Source organism: Lotus japonicus, chromosome 6 (genome assembly GCF_012489685.1).
Source record: "Lotus japonicus ecotype B-129 chromosome 6, LjGifu_v1.2".
In the NCBI taxonomy this organism is placed as follows: domain Eukaryota; kingdom Viridiplantae; phylum Streptophyta; class Magnoliopsida; order Fabales; family Fabaceae; genus Lotus; species Lotus japonicus.
In genome coordinates, this window is record NC_080046.1 from 63820128 (window position 1) to 63834792 (window position 14665).

At 35.0% G+C, this 14665-nt stretch overlaps 1 protein-coding gene and 1 long non-coding RNA gene across 4 annotated transcripts; both read right to left on the reverse strand.

Annotated features, from left to right (window-relative positions):
• Positions 1 to 1030: 1030 nt before the first annotated feature.
• On the reverse strand, positions 1031 to 6654 carry LOC130725832 (protein MALE DISCOVERER 2). Of its 3 annotated transcripts, none has more exons than XM_057577020.1 (14): positions 6197 to 6654; positions 5584 to 6000; positions 5322 to 5454; positions 5077 to 5148; positions 4392 to 4535; positions 4169 to 4312; positions 3800 to 3910; positions 3645 to 3691; positions 3127 to 3552; positions 2512 to 2702; positions 2254 to 2386; positions 1986 to 2143; positions 1718 to 1903; positions 1031 to 1617 (listed from the first exon to the last, which is right to left on the reverse strand). In XM_057577020.1, exons 2-14 carry the CDS (start codon positions 5681 to 5683, stop codon positions 1357 to 1359), a joined length of 2106 nt encoding a protein of 701 aa, XP_057433003.1. In that variant the 5' UTR covers positions 5684 to 6000; positions 6197 to 6654; the 3' UTR covers positions 1031 to 1356. The 3 variants fall into 3 exon arrangements, with proteins under 3 accessions (XP_057433003.1, XP_057433004.1, XP_057433005.1); XM_057577021.1 differs by having other exon boundaries at positions 3800 to 3901; positions 6197 to 6653; XM_057577022.1 differs by lacking the exons at positions 5584 to 6000; positions 6197 to 6654 and having other exon boundaries at positions 5309 to 5448.
• Positions 6655 to 12046: 5392 nt separating this feature from the next.
• LOC130723419 (uncharacterized) lies at positions 12047 to 13612 on the reverse strand. Its single transcript, XR_009014272.1, has 2 exons — positions 13457 to 13612; positions 12047 to 12558 (listed from the first exon to the last, which is right to left on the reverse strand). It is a non-coding gene; the product is annotated as an uncharacterized LOC130723419 (long non-coding RNA).
• Between the last annotated feature and the right edge of the window lie 1053 nt (positions 13613 to 14665).

Here is a 14665-nt window from a genome sequence, read left to right on the forward strand (position 1 = left end):
TCTTTGAATTAATTTGACTCAAAGACACATATATAAGACATTTTCTATGAATTAATTAGATTCAAAACCACATAAGACATTTTTATTAGCGGATGAGACCAGTCAGACCACTAACTAGAAATAACACTTGCTCAAAGGAGGCATAGTGAGTTGGTAGGGTCGGTGCATGACATCGATCGATCGTCAAGGATGATGAATATGAATATGAATCTCCCGAGTGTCTAGGAACATAGGACAGGAACATTTGTATATGTATGCACTACACAGCAGCATGAGTCAATGCATGTGTAGTGATCAGAAGCATTTTTCTATTTCGATTTTTAATTTATATCAATATGTGTCAAAGGTTTATGAATGAGTTATGAGTACACAAACAAAAGTGACGAAATGCTTTGAGCAGGTTTGTGTGTAAGAGTGAGATCACTGAGATGGCACATGATTCAGGGGCCACGCTCACGCAAACATAGAACACGAGTCATATGACATGACAGCAAACAAAAGAAACTTAGTTTGTGCATGCATCAACATTTGCTGACGCAATTATATATTCTAAACCTGAGTTAAAATGTTATGAAGATTTTTTAGAAGGACTAAATTCAATTTACTTCATTTTCTGAGGAAGCAAAAAAAAATCAATTTACTTCTAATTTACAAGATTAAAACATATTTAATCCTAAAATAAATTAAGCATTTGCGTTTACAGTGATACATAATATGAAATTCAGATGAAAAGTTGTCCATATCAAAATCAGGTGCTGTTCATAAGTTAAGGTTAGACTAAAAAAATGTCCACCTCATGCTTCGGTTTGCAGGATTTAGATACTGACGTCTGAAAGGAATTCCCAATAAAATGACATAGTCAGTTTTGATTAAATTTGGAGAAAAAAATAAAAGTATATATTATTTAAATAAAGTAAAAATATGAAAATTTTCTTCCTTTTACTTCATTGGATTAAAAAGTGAAAAAAAAGAATTTGTGCTTATTGGAGAAGTAAACCTATGTTACAATTTAAATAAATCAATAGACCTATATTGAAGTAGCATGCTCATTGGGACCAATATCCCAACACCAAGTTGGAACAAATTCACCCCAAACTTCATCAACAAAATTACAATTTACAGCACCCCTCTTACAAAGCAACACAGCACACTTAGATTGGTACATGAATAGCTAAGGTATTAATGATGAAGACTTACAAAAGAACAAAGTATAGTCAAGCAAGAAAAGAAACTGAGTAGCAAGACTTATCATAGCATTCCACTCTAGCAGCTTGATAGAGGTTAGAGAGAGACAGAGACAGAGACAGAGACAGAGAGAGTTGACTTAAAAACACAGAGAAGAGAGTCAGATAAAACTCAAGTGGCCTCCACTGACAAGATCTCCAGTTCAGCCCACCACAGCGGAGAAAGTCTCGGGACCGCTTGCTCCGGTGACACACCAAGTACTCCCCTCAACTTGGAAGCTATCTCTCTCATTGTGGGTCTTAGCCTTGGATCAGGTTGGATACAATCTCGGATCACCTCACATATAACATCAAGTTCATTATCCTTGAAAGATTTCAGGCTGGGATCAATCAAATAGCTAATGCTTCGCTTGTCGTTCAAGTAATCAGCAGCCTATGAAGTTATAACAATGAGGATTTTATTTGTTAAATATGCATATAACCAACCCTGAAGTTGAACTTAAATTTCCAAAAGAGACTTGTTTCAAACTTACCCAGTTCACAAGATTGCCTTGTTCTTCAGAGTAAGGCAATTTTCCAGAAATGATTTCAAGCAGCAATACTCCAAAGTTGTAGACATTGGTTTCTAGATCAACACGGGAATGATCAGATTTCTTTGAATCACCCCCTGTTGTCTTGGTTGGTGGTGATACAATATCTGCAAAGGTGACCTCTGCAAACTGATAGGACAGTGGAATGGAGAGATGCGTTACCAAGTGGCTAACATATATAAAAGAAAGAAAATCATCTGGAAATGTGTACCTTAGCGGCGAAATCATCTGTTAAGAATATCATATTTGAAGAAAGTTTGGTATGAGCTATTGGTGGATTTAGATCATGGTGCATGTACTGAAGACAATAAGCACTGCCCATGATAATCCTCATCCTTTCACTCCAATCAAGACGTTCAACTTCCCTTACTGAGAAAACAAGAAGAAACAAGATATACAGAACTCAGCCCTTAATTACAAGAACATAACTAGCCATGTTTTGCTTTGAACAAGGTAACAACTAAAACTGAAAGTATTACCATGCAAATGCTCAAATAAGTTTCCATTTGGAGCATACTCAAACACCAGCATCCTTGTGAATGGTTCTTCTTCCTCACAGTATCCAATAAGATTGATGAAGTTCTTATGGTTTATGCGGGATAAAGTAGCAATCTGAAGCATAAAAGAATCTAAATTAGCCAAAGAGAATTTTGAGAATTGAGAGAATCCCTCTTAAAATTGCATCGGTATTGTTAGATTCAATCCTCTTCTTTATATTGACACTAGAAGGAGAAAACCTTTTTTCGGTAGTTCGTCTCCATGTTCTTTGTCCAATCTTCGCGAGAAGTAACTTGAGTAGAAACCACAGCAATCTCGACTCCACTGGACAGTGTTCCTTTGTATATGATGCAAAGTTCAAAACCAACAATGATATTGCTAAAATCCTCACATGCTGTCTCTAGTTCTCCTCTATTCAACTTGGGGACCCCTACATTTCATATAAAGACATGGCACTGTTGTCAACACAATATGCAAACAACAATTTATTCCCTTGGTACATTGGAAATGCAAAGTCATAGACTTTGACAACCTCCCCGTCCCTATACATTGATTGAGCAAATATAACTCATACTCAAATATATAGGTGAGCATATATATGATTTATGGGTAGACAATGAAATTGACTGGCCATAAAAAACGAAATCTAATCCTTAAATTGCTGCTATTCAAATGTAAAATTAAGAAATTATGAATGTCAAGATTAAATGGGTAATTATGCATGCACAACCAGTAATTAAATTTATGAATAGAAAACCACATTTGCTGACAAGTAAAAGAAACAAAAACTTGGATCTAAGATCATCAGCTCAATGTGAAAGTACAAGTTCGTATTGGCTTATTGGAACTATTACCTGTTATAAATGCTTTCTGCAGCTGTCCACTTATTCCTGTCTTCCAAGGGGATATGATCTTTGCCGCTCGTTTTCGCCAAATGCAAAGAAGAATTATGATAACAGCGACCAACACAGCTACAACAATAATAATTATTATATACTTCCACAAATTTTTAGAAGCACCATTGGTAGAATGTTGGTGACTTGCAGAAGCATCATGTGGAGGTGAATGCAGTGGTGCAGGTGGCTGATTCTTCTTCTTATTGTCATTTGGCACAGCTGGAAAAGCTCCACTACTCAGGCTAGTTGGAACAGAACTGAACTCTATTGTAGGTCCACCACTATAAGGCGCAGCTGCAAGGTTACTGGACTGAGCAAGTAACTTTCGACGTGCAGAATTGACAAGATTTGGTATGTTCTGGGAAATATCTGGCTCTTTAGAACCTACAGGTGCAACACATGTTTTGAACGTTAAATTAGAAGCAAATATTCCAAATTCTCAATAGGTTGCAATTTAGTGAAGGTTCTCCACTCACTAGGCAGAAGGTCATAACATTTCTCTTCATGGTCGAGCAACTTGAACCTAGAAAGAAGATTAGAATACTTTAGAAATTTGAATGAACATGATGCATGAAAGAACAAAAGAATTATGCATATTGAGATTAAGAAAGGTAAAAAATAGTTTACACACAGTGGCAGCACAAAGGCGTTGAGGTATTTCACAATTGCTACTTTAATTGGAACTATCAATGAATCTGATTTGTCCCATTGCTTGAAGTTGCTCTGCCACACACTGCATACGCTAATTATCAAAAGACCATAATATCACAAGATAATAATGATCCCCAAACTTTCCTGACTAAGAAAAAAAAAGCAAAGCATACAATCCAATAGGATGATACTGTGAAGAGTTCTGTTGAGTAAAAGGGCAGGGTTTGTAAGAAATAATGGTTCTTGATTCTCAGACTCAATGAAAGAGATGGAAGGAAATCATGCAATGGATTATGGAACTATTGTGGTAATGTGGTCAGTGGGAAAACAAAAATGAAGATAGACTTACCAGTGTCCAAACTTTCTATTCATGCAAGCAAATAAAGTTGTCAAAGGTGATGAACAATCGTCAACAAGTAGCAATTTAGAGGGAAATCTGATTCTTCTTTGACCTTGAGAATCATCGCCTTCAATTTTATTGTCACAAAGCAGCCTAGGATAAAATAAATTTTCCTTGAAGAATACTTAGAAATCTAATCAAACAGAAATATAAACATCTAGAGCTAACTTACAGGTGTTTTAGCAATAACATGCTGTTAATTTCAGTTGGGATGCTTCCTGACAAGTTATTCTCCCTTAAATCCAACAACTCCAGCTTGGCTAGATTTCCAAGCTCTTTGGGAATGGCACCGTAAAAGTTATTCTTGCATAACACACTGTTTCAAAGAAGTAAAATATTTAGGAACTGACACATTTAACTGCTAGATAAACAAAGTACCATATTTTAGTTGAAATATCTACACTTTTTGAGAAAATGCCTCAAAATTTAATTTAGTCATCCGGAAATGTGGTAATGTCTACATGGGGTGATGGCATATAGGGAACTAAACTAAATAGAAAGAAATCATAATGATCTGTCCTCCAAAAACAAGTATCCCTCATTGGTGTGCTTCTGTGATTAGTCCATGAAAACAACTCCTCTAATGTTGAACAAATTGTATTTTTCCTGGTCTCAAGCCCAGATTCCTTGATAAGTACAAGCAGGTCGGTGAGTGATGAATTCAAGTAATGCATATGACACAGTGGAAGAGGCTGTTAGAAAAATGGCCATGACTACTCGAAGTCAAATGCAACTTGGGGTTCCCCTTAATGACCCAACAAGCATATAATAGATTTGTTTTGACTTTTTGATATCTGATAAAAAGAAAAACCAGAAATTATAGCAAAAAAATTACACAGGAGTGCAAGATTCTTTACAGAGATTTTAAGTGACTAAGCCTCCCAAGCTCAGGAGCTAATGTCCCTTTCAAAGATAGCCCGTTTAGGTCCCTGCAGGAACAAGAAGTAATAAAATTAATACAACATTTCTATGCTTGCAACTTCCTTTAAGCATCAAGGAAAAACAGATTTTGTCATCACTTAGTGAAATAAATAATAATGCTTGCATGTCTTCATCACTACAATACTTAAAAGAAAGGAAAGGAATTACCAAAGGAACTTACAGCATTTGCACTTCACCATCGACACAATAAACACCAAACCACTTGCAGGGGTCACAATCATTTGGATTCCAATTTGCCAAAGCAACATAAGGATCAAAAGTGATTCTTGTCCGGAACTCTAATAAAGCCAATCCTGCATTTTCCAATCCAGATGAAACCAAAAAGAAATTAATTAATAAATAAGTATACAAAACCAAAACCTCGAGATAGAAGAATGATTTCCTATAAATCGTAATTTAAAGGAGCAATCCATGAAAATCACCTTCACCATTAAGAGACCAACACTCTCGGACTCCCCACGCAGAAATCAAGCAAACATAAAACTTGAACCAAATTCCAAATGCGTTCCATCTCATTCCCATTTCTTTGTGAAGCCAATACCAAGGTGACCGAGGAAGTATCTATAATCCTTGATACCCAGGACGCTACGCGCTATAATATCCAAAAATGCCAGGTTTTTGCTGTACAGAGAAACCCTTCAATCTATTCAGACGAAGCAGAAGAAACTGACTAACTAGGCAAAATTTATATTACAATGGCAAGCTCTTAGGTCCAAAGATCATATCCGAATCCCTCATTTTTGTAATGTTATCCCTTTGTTACAGCCTTGTGTTCAACAAAGACATAACCTGGCTCAACTCAATGTCTTCCTCTCAATTATCCTCAGCAATAGGTGGAGCTGAAAGAAATTGCAAACATAAGAAAAATTAACATTGTAAATTAAATGGATTGCAATAGGATGAGAACAAATCAACATGGAGACAAAGAAGGGTAAAAATAAAGGAATAACCCCATGAAAGAGCAAGCTCTTTGGTGTCAACGTGAAGAACAAAAAAGCAGAAAAGTTAAGAATTGAAAGAGAGAGAATGAATTACCATGCAGAAGGGACAAAAGGGTACAAGAAAAGAAGACTATTTCCTACAGATTTTTCTGGAAATAAGTGAACAATGTAGGAAAAAATTACAATGCTGGTTGGGAGGAGGGTGATAGGTAGGGGCAATTTGAGACCAGGGCAAAAAGGCAGCAAAACAAAAAATTCAAAGGTTTTTTATGAGTGTTGTTGTTGTTGTTGTTCTTCTATTGCTGCCTTTTTTTCAGGATGATCTCAGAGGAGCCTCTCTTCGACCATCTTCATGATGAGGCACTTTTTTTCCTTTTTCTCTCTCCGGTTTCTTTGTCTATCTATGATGCCTATTGCCTAGGCCTCTGGTTTCTCTCTCTTTCCCCGTTGTAGAATCTTTTGTTTTGTTTGTTGTTTTTTTTTTCCTTTGTTTGTTTCAATGTGTGTTTCTCAGATTCTCTCTCTTTCCCCCTCTTGCCTCTCTCTCATCACCCCCTCCACCAGTCACTCACCCAAAAAATTCCCACAATAATTATTTTTAACTGTATTTTAAATTCTGTTCAAGGAGTTGTAGGTCTTGTTGGCCCCACATCCGACAAACTAGGACGCGCTTTTGTTTTGTTACTAGGTAACTCTGCCATGCTTATAAAACTGTAATCTCAACTATTTTCTGTTCGATTGTTTCTCAAGATTGTCAACGTGATTCCCACAAAGCCATCCATGCCTATGATTCTTGTAATGCTTGGGATATTTCAATATTAACAAATTATTTATATAATATAATCATACGTTTTATATTTAATTGGGAGTATAAAATTTGCTAGTCAATAATTTTAGAGCCACCAGTAAAACTAACAAGGTGTGCGTGCATTCGGCTTATAGGATCTTAAAGTCAATTTTCTTTTGAAGATGTCATATCAAACCTACGAGTAATGGGCTCCAACTCCAAGGATGATTAGAATTTCAGAACCAGTAACCTGGACATTTTTTGGACTGACTGCAGAGTATTTTTGCTGCTGTATGGCTCAGATGTGTGCCTCTAGTGTGTATAGGAAGGGGGTTCGGGTATTATAATATCTATTCTCATCAATCAATATCAATCAATATTAATATCAATATCAATATCAATATCAATATCAATATCAATATCAATATATATTAGAAAAGAACAACTTCTAGCATGACGTGTCGCTCTCACAGGCCAAGTTAGTGACGTGTTGCTCTCAGATTAATTATCACCTAATATTTTACATGTAAGCTCTTTCTCCTTGGCCCCACTTGCCACATGTGCTCTGATTTTTCCTTACCTTATTTCTCCTTAATAAAAAAATACATTTTTAAATTTTAGATTTGATTAGGATTTAAGTTTTTTATTTCTTGATTTTATCTTAATTTATTTTTAGAGTATTAATTAATTTTTATGGTATTTTTATTGAATTTTCGGATTTTTAATTAATTCCGGATTTTATGAGTTTTTATTGTGATTTGCTAGATTTTGATAGTTTTTATCTATTTTTATTTAGTACATTTTTAAATTTTAGATTTGATTAGGATTTATGTTGTTTATTTATGTATTTTATCTTAATTTATATTATTATTTATTTTTAGAGTATTAATTATTTTTATGGTATTTTTATTGAATTTTCGGATTTTTAATTAATTCCGGATTTTATGAGTTTTTATTGTGATTTGCTAGATTTTGATAGTTTTTATCTATATTTATTTAGTACATTTTTAAATTTTAGATTTGATTAGGATTTATGTTGTTTATTTCATGATTTTATCTTAATATAAAATCTGTGATAAGTGATTTAAATCAATAATACATCTCATCAGCAAAAACCCTCTTAAAACCCTGCCTACCTCCACTATCTCCTCCATGAAATTCATCTCCTCCATGCAATTTTCATCTCATCTCTCCACTGAACGGAACCACCCCCACAAAATCATCTCATCTCTCAACGGAACCACTTTGCCATCGACTTGCAATCGCATCCCTCCGATTTGCTGCCTTGGACTGATTGGGAAGGCTGCAGATGGAGGTTTCAAATTATTTTCTTCCGTTGCTTGCATAATATGTTATGGTTTTTTTCAATTTTATTTTACTTTACCTTTAACTTTCATTCACTCATGATTGACTTCAAGGTCAATTTCGTTCATCACTTGCCATGCTAATTTCAAATTCTTTTCTTCAGGTTTTTTTATAGATATTCCACCAAAAGAGATTCTTTGGAAGCCATGGATGGTGAGTCCATTTTATATTCTATATGGAATTTTGCAATATTTTGATTTGTTTTTTATGTTTTCTGATTCTCCTTTGTATGTGATTCTATTTTATTCGTTTTTCTTAATTTGCATCTAAAATTTGTGTCCTATGTTATAGGAGGTGAAACATTGATCTGTGTATGTTTTGATTAACCTAATCATTGTCAGTGAAGTGGATTGAGGGAGTGAAAGAATTGAGGGGAGAGAAAGGAGAAGTTGTAGATTTTTTTCCTTGCAACTTTTTTATTTGGTAATATTTTCTTTTTGCCTGCTTCTTGCACCGAGGAAATTAATTATTATTGTTGGTGTTTGCCGTTACAACTACAGAACTACATATCATGGATGAGATTTTACTGCTTATCTTTGTTCGCTCAATCTATACTATTGAGGTTAGACTTTTAAAACTGGTGCTATCCTTTCTAATATGTTAAACGCCTAAATCAATGTTCTAACAATAAATTGATTTCCTTGGCTTCCCTGGAAACATTTGACATGAATTTATCCGTAGGTACAGAACGACAATGAGGTGCATACCTCTTTCTGACTACACTCTCTGATTCTCAGCTAGCTGAAGATGAAACATGATTGATGACTCAAGATCTTATCTTGCTCTCATTTCAAGTAAGCCACGAAACATGTGAGACCAGTACTCATGGAGGTTTTTCTCAGTCCATTATATGTATATATTCACCAGATAAGAGATAGAGATGTGTGTTTGGTGTTGCACTACTGTGATGCATATGTATATATTCATCAGATAAGAGATAGAGATGTGTGTTTGGTGTTGCACTACTGTGATGCATATATAGTTTTATTGACTTAGTTCATCAATTCTACATCTATCTATCATCATTACATATATTAAAAGTCACTTTTCGAAGGCAATATTAGATTTTATAATTAGTCATTGTTCTACTATGGTTCAATTAATCAAGCTTTAGTGTGATTAGAAGTCTTGCTTGCATGAGTGTGTAATTATCACATTACGATTTAGTATCAGCATATGTTTTTGATTTGGTTATTGTACTTTCAACAACAGTGCTACATAAAGCAAAGAGTTGTTTTAGCCGTTCAACAAATATAATGGGTCTAAAATTTCTAAAGGGGTTTTCTTCCATTCATCTTCTTTAGTAGCATGTGATTAGTTTCCCCTTACAAATAGATCCGATTGGTTATGAAAACCACTGGAAGGCCATAGCCAAAAAGTGGCTTCAATTCATTCTTTAGCTTTCATATCTGTCTGCAAATTTGATTGCTATCTTTGCACTATCATAGCTAGATTGATGTTGCACATATTGCTATTATGTTTGGTGGTCTTTAGTCTATCCTACTCTAACATGTCTATCAATCTCACTTCATGAGTTCTTGATTTTCTGTTACTTAGAATGCAGATACGGCTGGAAGCTGCTGATTTGGAAGCAAGTTTCATTTGAATTAGCATGAGTTCATATTAATTCATGTTAAAGTTGGACAACAATCAAGAATAGCACCTAGGATTGCTGCTGATTTGGAAGCAAGTTTCATTTTATTTTTTAATTAGAAATAAATATTTTAATGATTTAAATTCAAAATGTGATACCTTCTTACTTTATGAAGTGTTTTTTTATGCCAGAGAACAGACTCTGGTTGTAGTGAAAACAAAATTTGCATATGATGTTAGGTACTGTGTGGAATTTGTGAGTGTGTTTGTGGATAATTTATAAGAAAAAAGGTGGTGATAGTGAGGTAGAGAAATCTGAGAGAGATTTTGATGTAAATGGAGATTTTTCTTTCTTATGAGATTGGACTTTTAACCCTTATCCACACCATTCGAAATTTCCATTACTATTATTTTCGACACTTATGTCACTGACAAATAATAATTAGGTTCTGATGTAATGTACATTCTTTGTAATGGAGAATTAAGTAGTTGTTTTTAAGAGTCTTTTATATATAATTCAGATGCAAACAGTATGCACTCAGCTATCACTTGAGCACTAGAGCAAGTAAAGGGAGCATACTACGACTGCTTTACTATTCTGAATTTTTTTATCGCAGAAATGCTCCGGTAAGTACAACAAGCTCAAAAGCAGAATAGTATGATGAAACTACTAGATATTATTAATGAACCAAATCTTTCAGTTCCAAACTGTCAAGACCTTCGCTAGAAATTTGTTCTAAAGTACGCCAATTAGTACTACTATAAGAGCAAAGCAACATGCTTCTTATATTGGGAGATAGACAAAAGCAGAGGTTGCCTTAGTAAGCTTTATCACCTGGATCAACAGAAAAAGCAACTGAAACTCGATCGATGAAAGTTGGAATGGCTAGGTTTACTCTTAAAGTCTTCGGCAGGAGGAGGATACAAGGGAACGACCTTGAAGCAAACAAGGTATGGTGGGTGTCATCATCTTCATCGATATTACCCACCAGATAGACTTGAGAAAAGACTTTCAGGCATCCTGAGAGTAAGGAGAAGCTGGATCTAAATGTATTAGAAAGAGCCTAAAAGCTTTTATATATAGGAAGAATATTTTACATGAAAATACTTCTACATAAAAATAAATGTTAATAAGATTTCATCGGAATTTTTTTTGTTACAAGAAAAACATAATATAATATAGTTTGATGTTAATTTTTTACTACATAATAATATAGTCCACTTTAATTTTTTTGTACAAATTATTATAGGAGTTAAATTCTCCTACGGGAAGAAATATATTTTAACAAGAAAGTACCTTCATGAAGTATTAATTAATGTATCAAATACAATAACAAATTTCGCGGTACATTCTTTTTTTTTTCTAAGATTAAAATGTGTTTTGAATGCTTTATTGGTGATTCTTCATATGTATAATTCGTGTTATTGTCTTTAGGCTCATGAAGAATGTGAAACGACTTCATGTTGATATGGGTCAAACTTAGTTTATTTTATTGTGTAAAAAATGAACTCGCATAATAACGTACATAAATAATCTTTTCTCTTTTTTTCATTGTAGATTAAATCAGCTATTGTTTATTAGCCATCATTAAACCACATCCCCTAATATGTTTTGCATAATTTGAGATTTGGTTAACCAATTTTTTTATTAGTTATTCAATTGTACGAAGTTCAATTTATGCAACAAGGGTTTTAATTTAAGACTTTTTGTCCACTTTGCTCATCATTTCATACTCTTCTATTTCATCAGTTGTTTATTATATTTTTAATGATCAAGGTATTAATTGACCTATCAAATATAATAGATGTATTCCCCGTGCAACGCGCGGGTAAAAAACACTAATACTCTTATATTTTAAAGAAATTTGTACTTGAATCCATATTCGTGAGTAGCAATGTTAAGTGTGGCAAGTTTAGGATATCATTTTTGAGGTGACACTTGTAATTTGTGCGTAACTTCTAACAGTTTCTTCCTAACGATCACAAATTGCAAAATATATATAATTAAACTCTACAATTTATGACGATTGAAAACCGCCACAAATTACAGGTATCATAAGTGTTTACACAAAAGTGTTGCTCGAGAAATATTATCACAACTTTTATACTCTTACACTCATTTGATATTAACAAAAAAAACACTCGCCTGATGAAGATATGAAGATTCGTATATTTGATTTGGATCTATATAGGGTAGGGTGAACCAATAGAAATTTAGTCCGTTTCATTGAATCTAAGATTCTCATAATATTCTTTAAATGGATGGTTTAGATTGAACGGATGATAAAAAGTAAAAAATGTAAATATTCTATTATGAAAACCCCCTTCCACCTAGCTAACCCCAACAATGGCAGAGGGCATAGAGCTTTTCTCAAGCATGTTGCCTTCGATTTTTGCGCGATGTTTGTAGCCATTTCTTGCAAGACCCTTCGTTGCGCAGAGCAATCTTTATCCGCGAGCTTCGCCCCACCATCGAGAAAATCAAGTACTCTGACATCGAGCTCTCCCACAAGGCCCTCTCCTCCTGCCGCTGAAATGTCTACCAGAACTTCAAACTCATGATGAAGATGGAGGGCCTTGAGAAGAGTGTCACAAAGTTCTTGAAACTTCCCTTGCAGGCTCACATTCTAGCTCCTGACGTGAATCATGTCTTCCGGTTTGAGATGACTGAGTGGTGCAACCGTGGGTGCTTGTCATCGAAGAGTGGAGCACTTGGAAGTAGAGGGGAGGGGAGAAAAGGGGCAGGGTCAAATTTTTATTTCTTTTATTATGAAGCACACAAAACCAATGATGAAATAGTGAAACTTGACATTGTCAAATTATTTTACAATTGAGAGGATCTTAATCCCTTGAGGTTACAACAGTAATTGAGTCTAATTTAGTGCTGCTGAAGTTACTGCACTTAAAACTGTTGAAGCAAATAGGATAATCGTATTGAAAAGTTTATATATGCAGCAACTCATATGGAGGATAGTCACTCGAAGATAGGAACCGTTTCTAAGAATATGTTCTCAAACAAATTCCAATCTAAAACAGCAACAGATAATGCATACTTTTTGAAGGAGGTAACTAACCAAAAGTTCACACTTCAAGGTCCTAAAATCACCTAAAAAATTACTGCATCATTCTTATCCTGGAAGGGACTTAGCCTGAGGCAAGACCAATCTATTTACTTAGCGGGGATACAAAAGGATGCACCATTCCACTACTCCCAAGTCTATGATCAGTTCCCAATATGTTCCTCTTAGTCATTTTTTAGGAACAAATTGTAAGGAAGCTTATAGCTTCAGAACATATTTTAGTGCTCTCAAGCTGAAGCACATAATGACTTCAAAATTGAAATTCTCTAGCCACTATGATGAATATCAAGCCTACATGGCAAGGCAAGAACCATATATATGTGTAAATACTTAGGAACCCAACCAAGCTGAATTTTCAACAAAATTAGACAGCAAACTCTAGAACCAAGCTCAATTTCGAAAACACAAGAACATAATGTCAGTGGAAACACTCAATCTACATCGACAACAACAACATTGCAATCCACTGAAACAGAATCGGATTGAAGAATGAAGCGAGAAAAGAGAGAAGGAAGGGATTGGAAAGAACCTTTTGGGCAATTAATTCGGCATGGTTCATTGTGCTGGAGGAACCCTAGAACTCTGGAAGTTCGCTTCAGATCAAATAGAGGTTTCTGTTACCCGCATCGCGGTTCGGTGGTTTTTCAATTTCAGCAACACACACAGTAGATTGGTTTTCGAAGTAGATGACATGAAATCCTAAAGGATAATTTTTGGTTTAATATTAGTTTAAAATATATAAAATTTTAAAAAAAATGGTTAATTTCAGTAAACATAATTTTTGGGATGTTAAGGTGCGTCACATGTTGAGTTCCATCCTACGTTACGTTATGAAGGAAATGGTTGTGGTGATTTCTTAACCAAACATGATGCTCGACAGTAGCGGACTTTTGAGAGGACATAGAGGAGTTGTAGCTCTCTCAATATATTTGAAATAATTATTGGTATACATATTATATTACACAATATGATATATATATAATTATTGTTAAAATAATATCTTATTGATAATTGATATATGTAATAGGTTGTTTGATATATGTGAAATTTAGGGCAAGTTGCCTCATTCGAGGCGTGTTATGTGGGTATCTGACATACAAATAATTAATTACCATGTGGTCAAAGGTTGTTGGGGTGGCAGAGGAGCAGTTCAAGACTCATCTCATTCCATGCATCTACTGTCTAGAATCTAGTCAAAGGAGAGAGGCTTAAGGGACAACACCTGGTTTAGGGGATATGTTATGGCTCATCTCATTGAAGACGACTTACGAAGACTCACCTCGTTCTAGGCAACAACCATTACTCGCCTCCATCCAATCGATTTACTCCTATTGGCTGCATGGGCAGTGCAAACCCTCCCATTAATCGCATGAACGATGCAACTCTACAACAAATCACCACTCTCCTCACGCACTCGCTACTTCAATACCACTAGGTTGTATTGGTTGTGAGGTGATATTGGTGGTGATGGAGAGTAAAATGTAGCGTCTATGAGGGGGTGAACGTGGTAGGTATAGGGTGAACTGTGGTAGCGATGACATTGGAAGGTATTGGCAATGGTGGTAGACAGACAAGTAGTGGTGATAGTAGGTGTCGAGCGTTGAGGAAGGCACAACGTAACAAAGATGTGTATATTACAAGACACTAGTAACGAGAGTTGAGGATACAAGGAGGTGATGATGGGTATCATATGGTGATATAAGGTGAGGTATGGTGGCAGTATTGAAGGGTGTGAGAA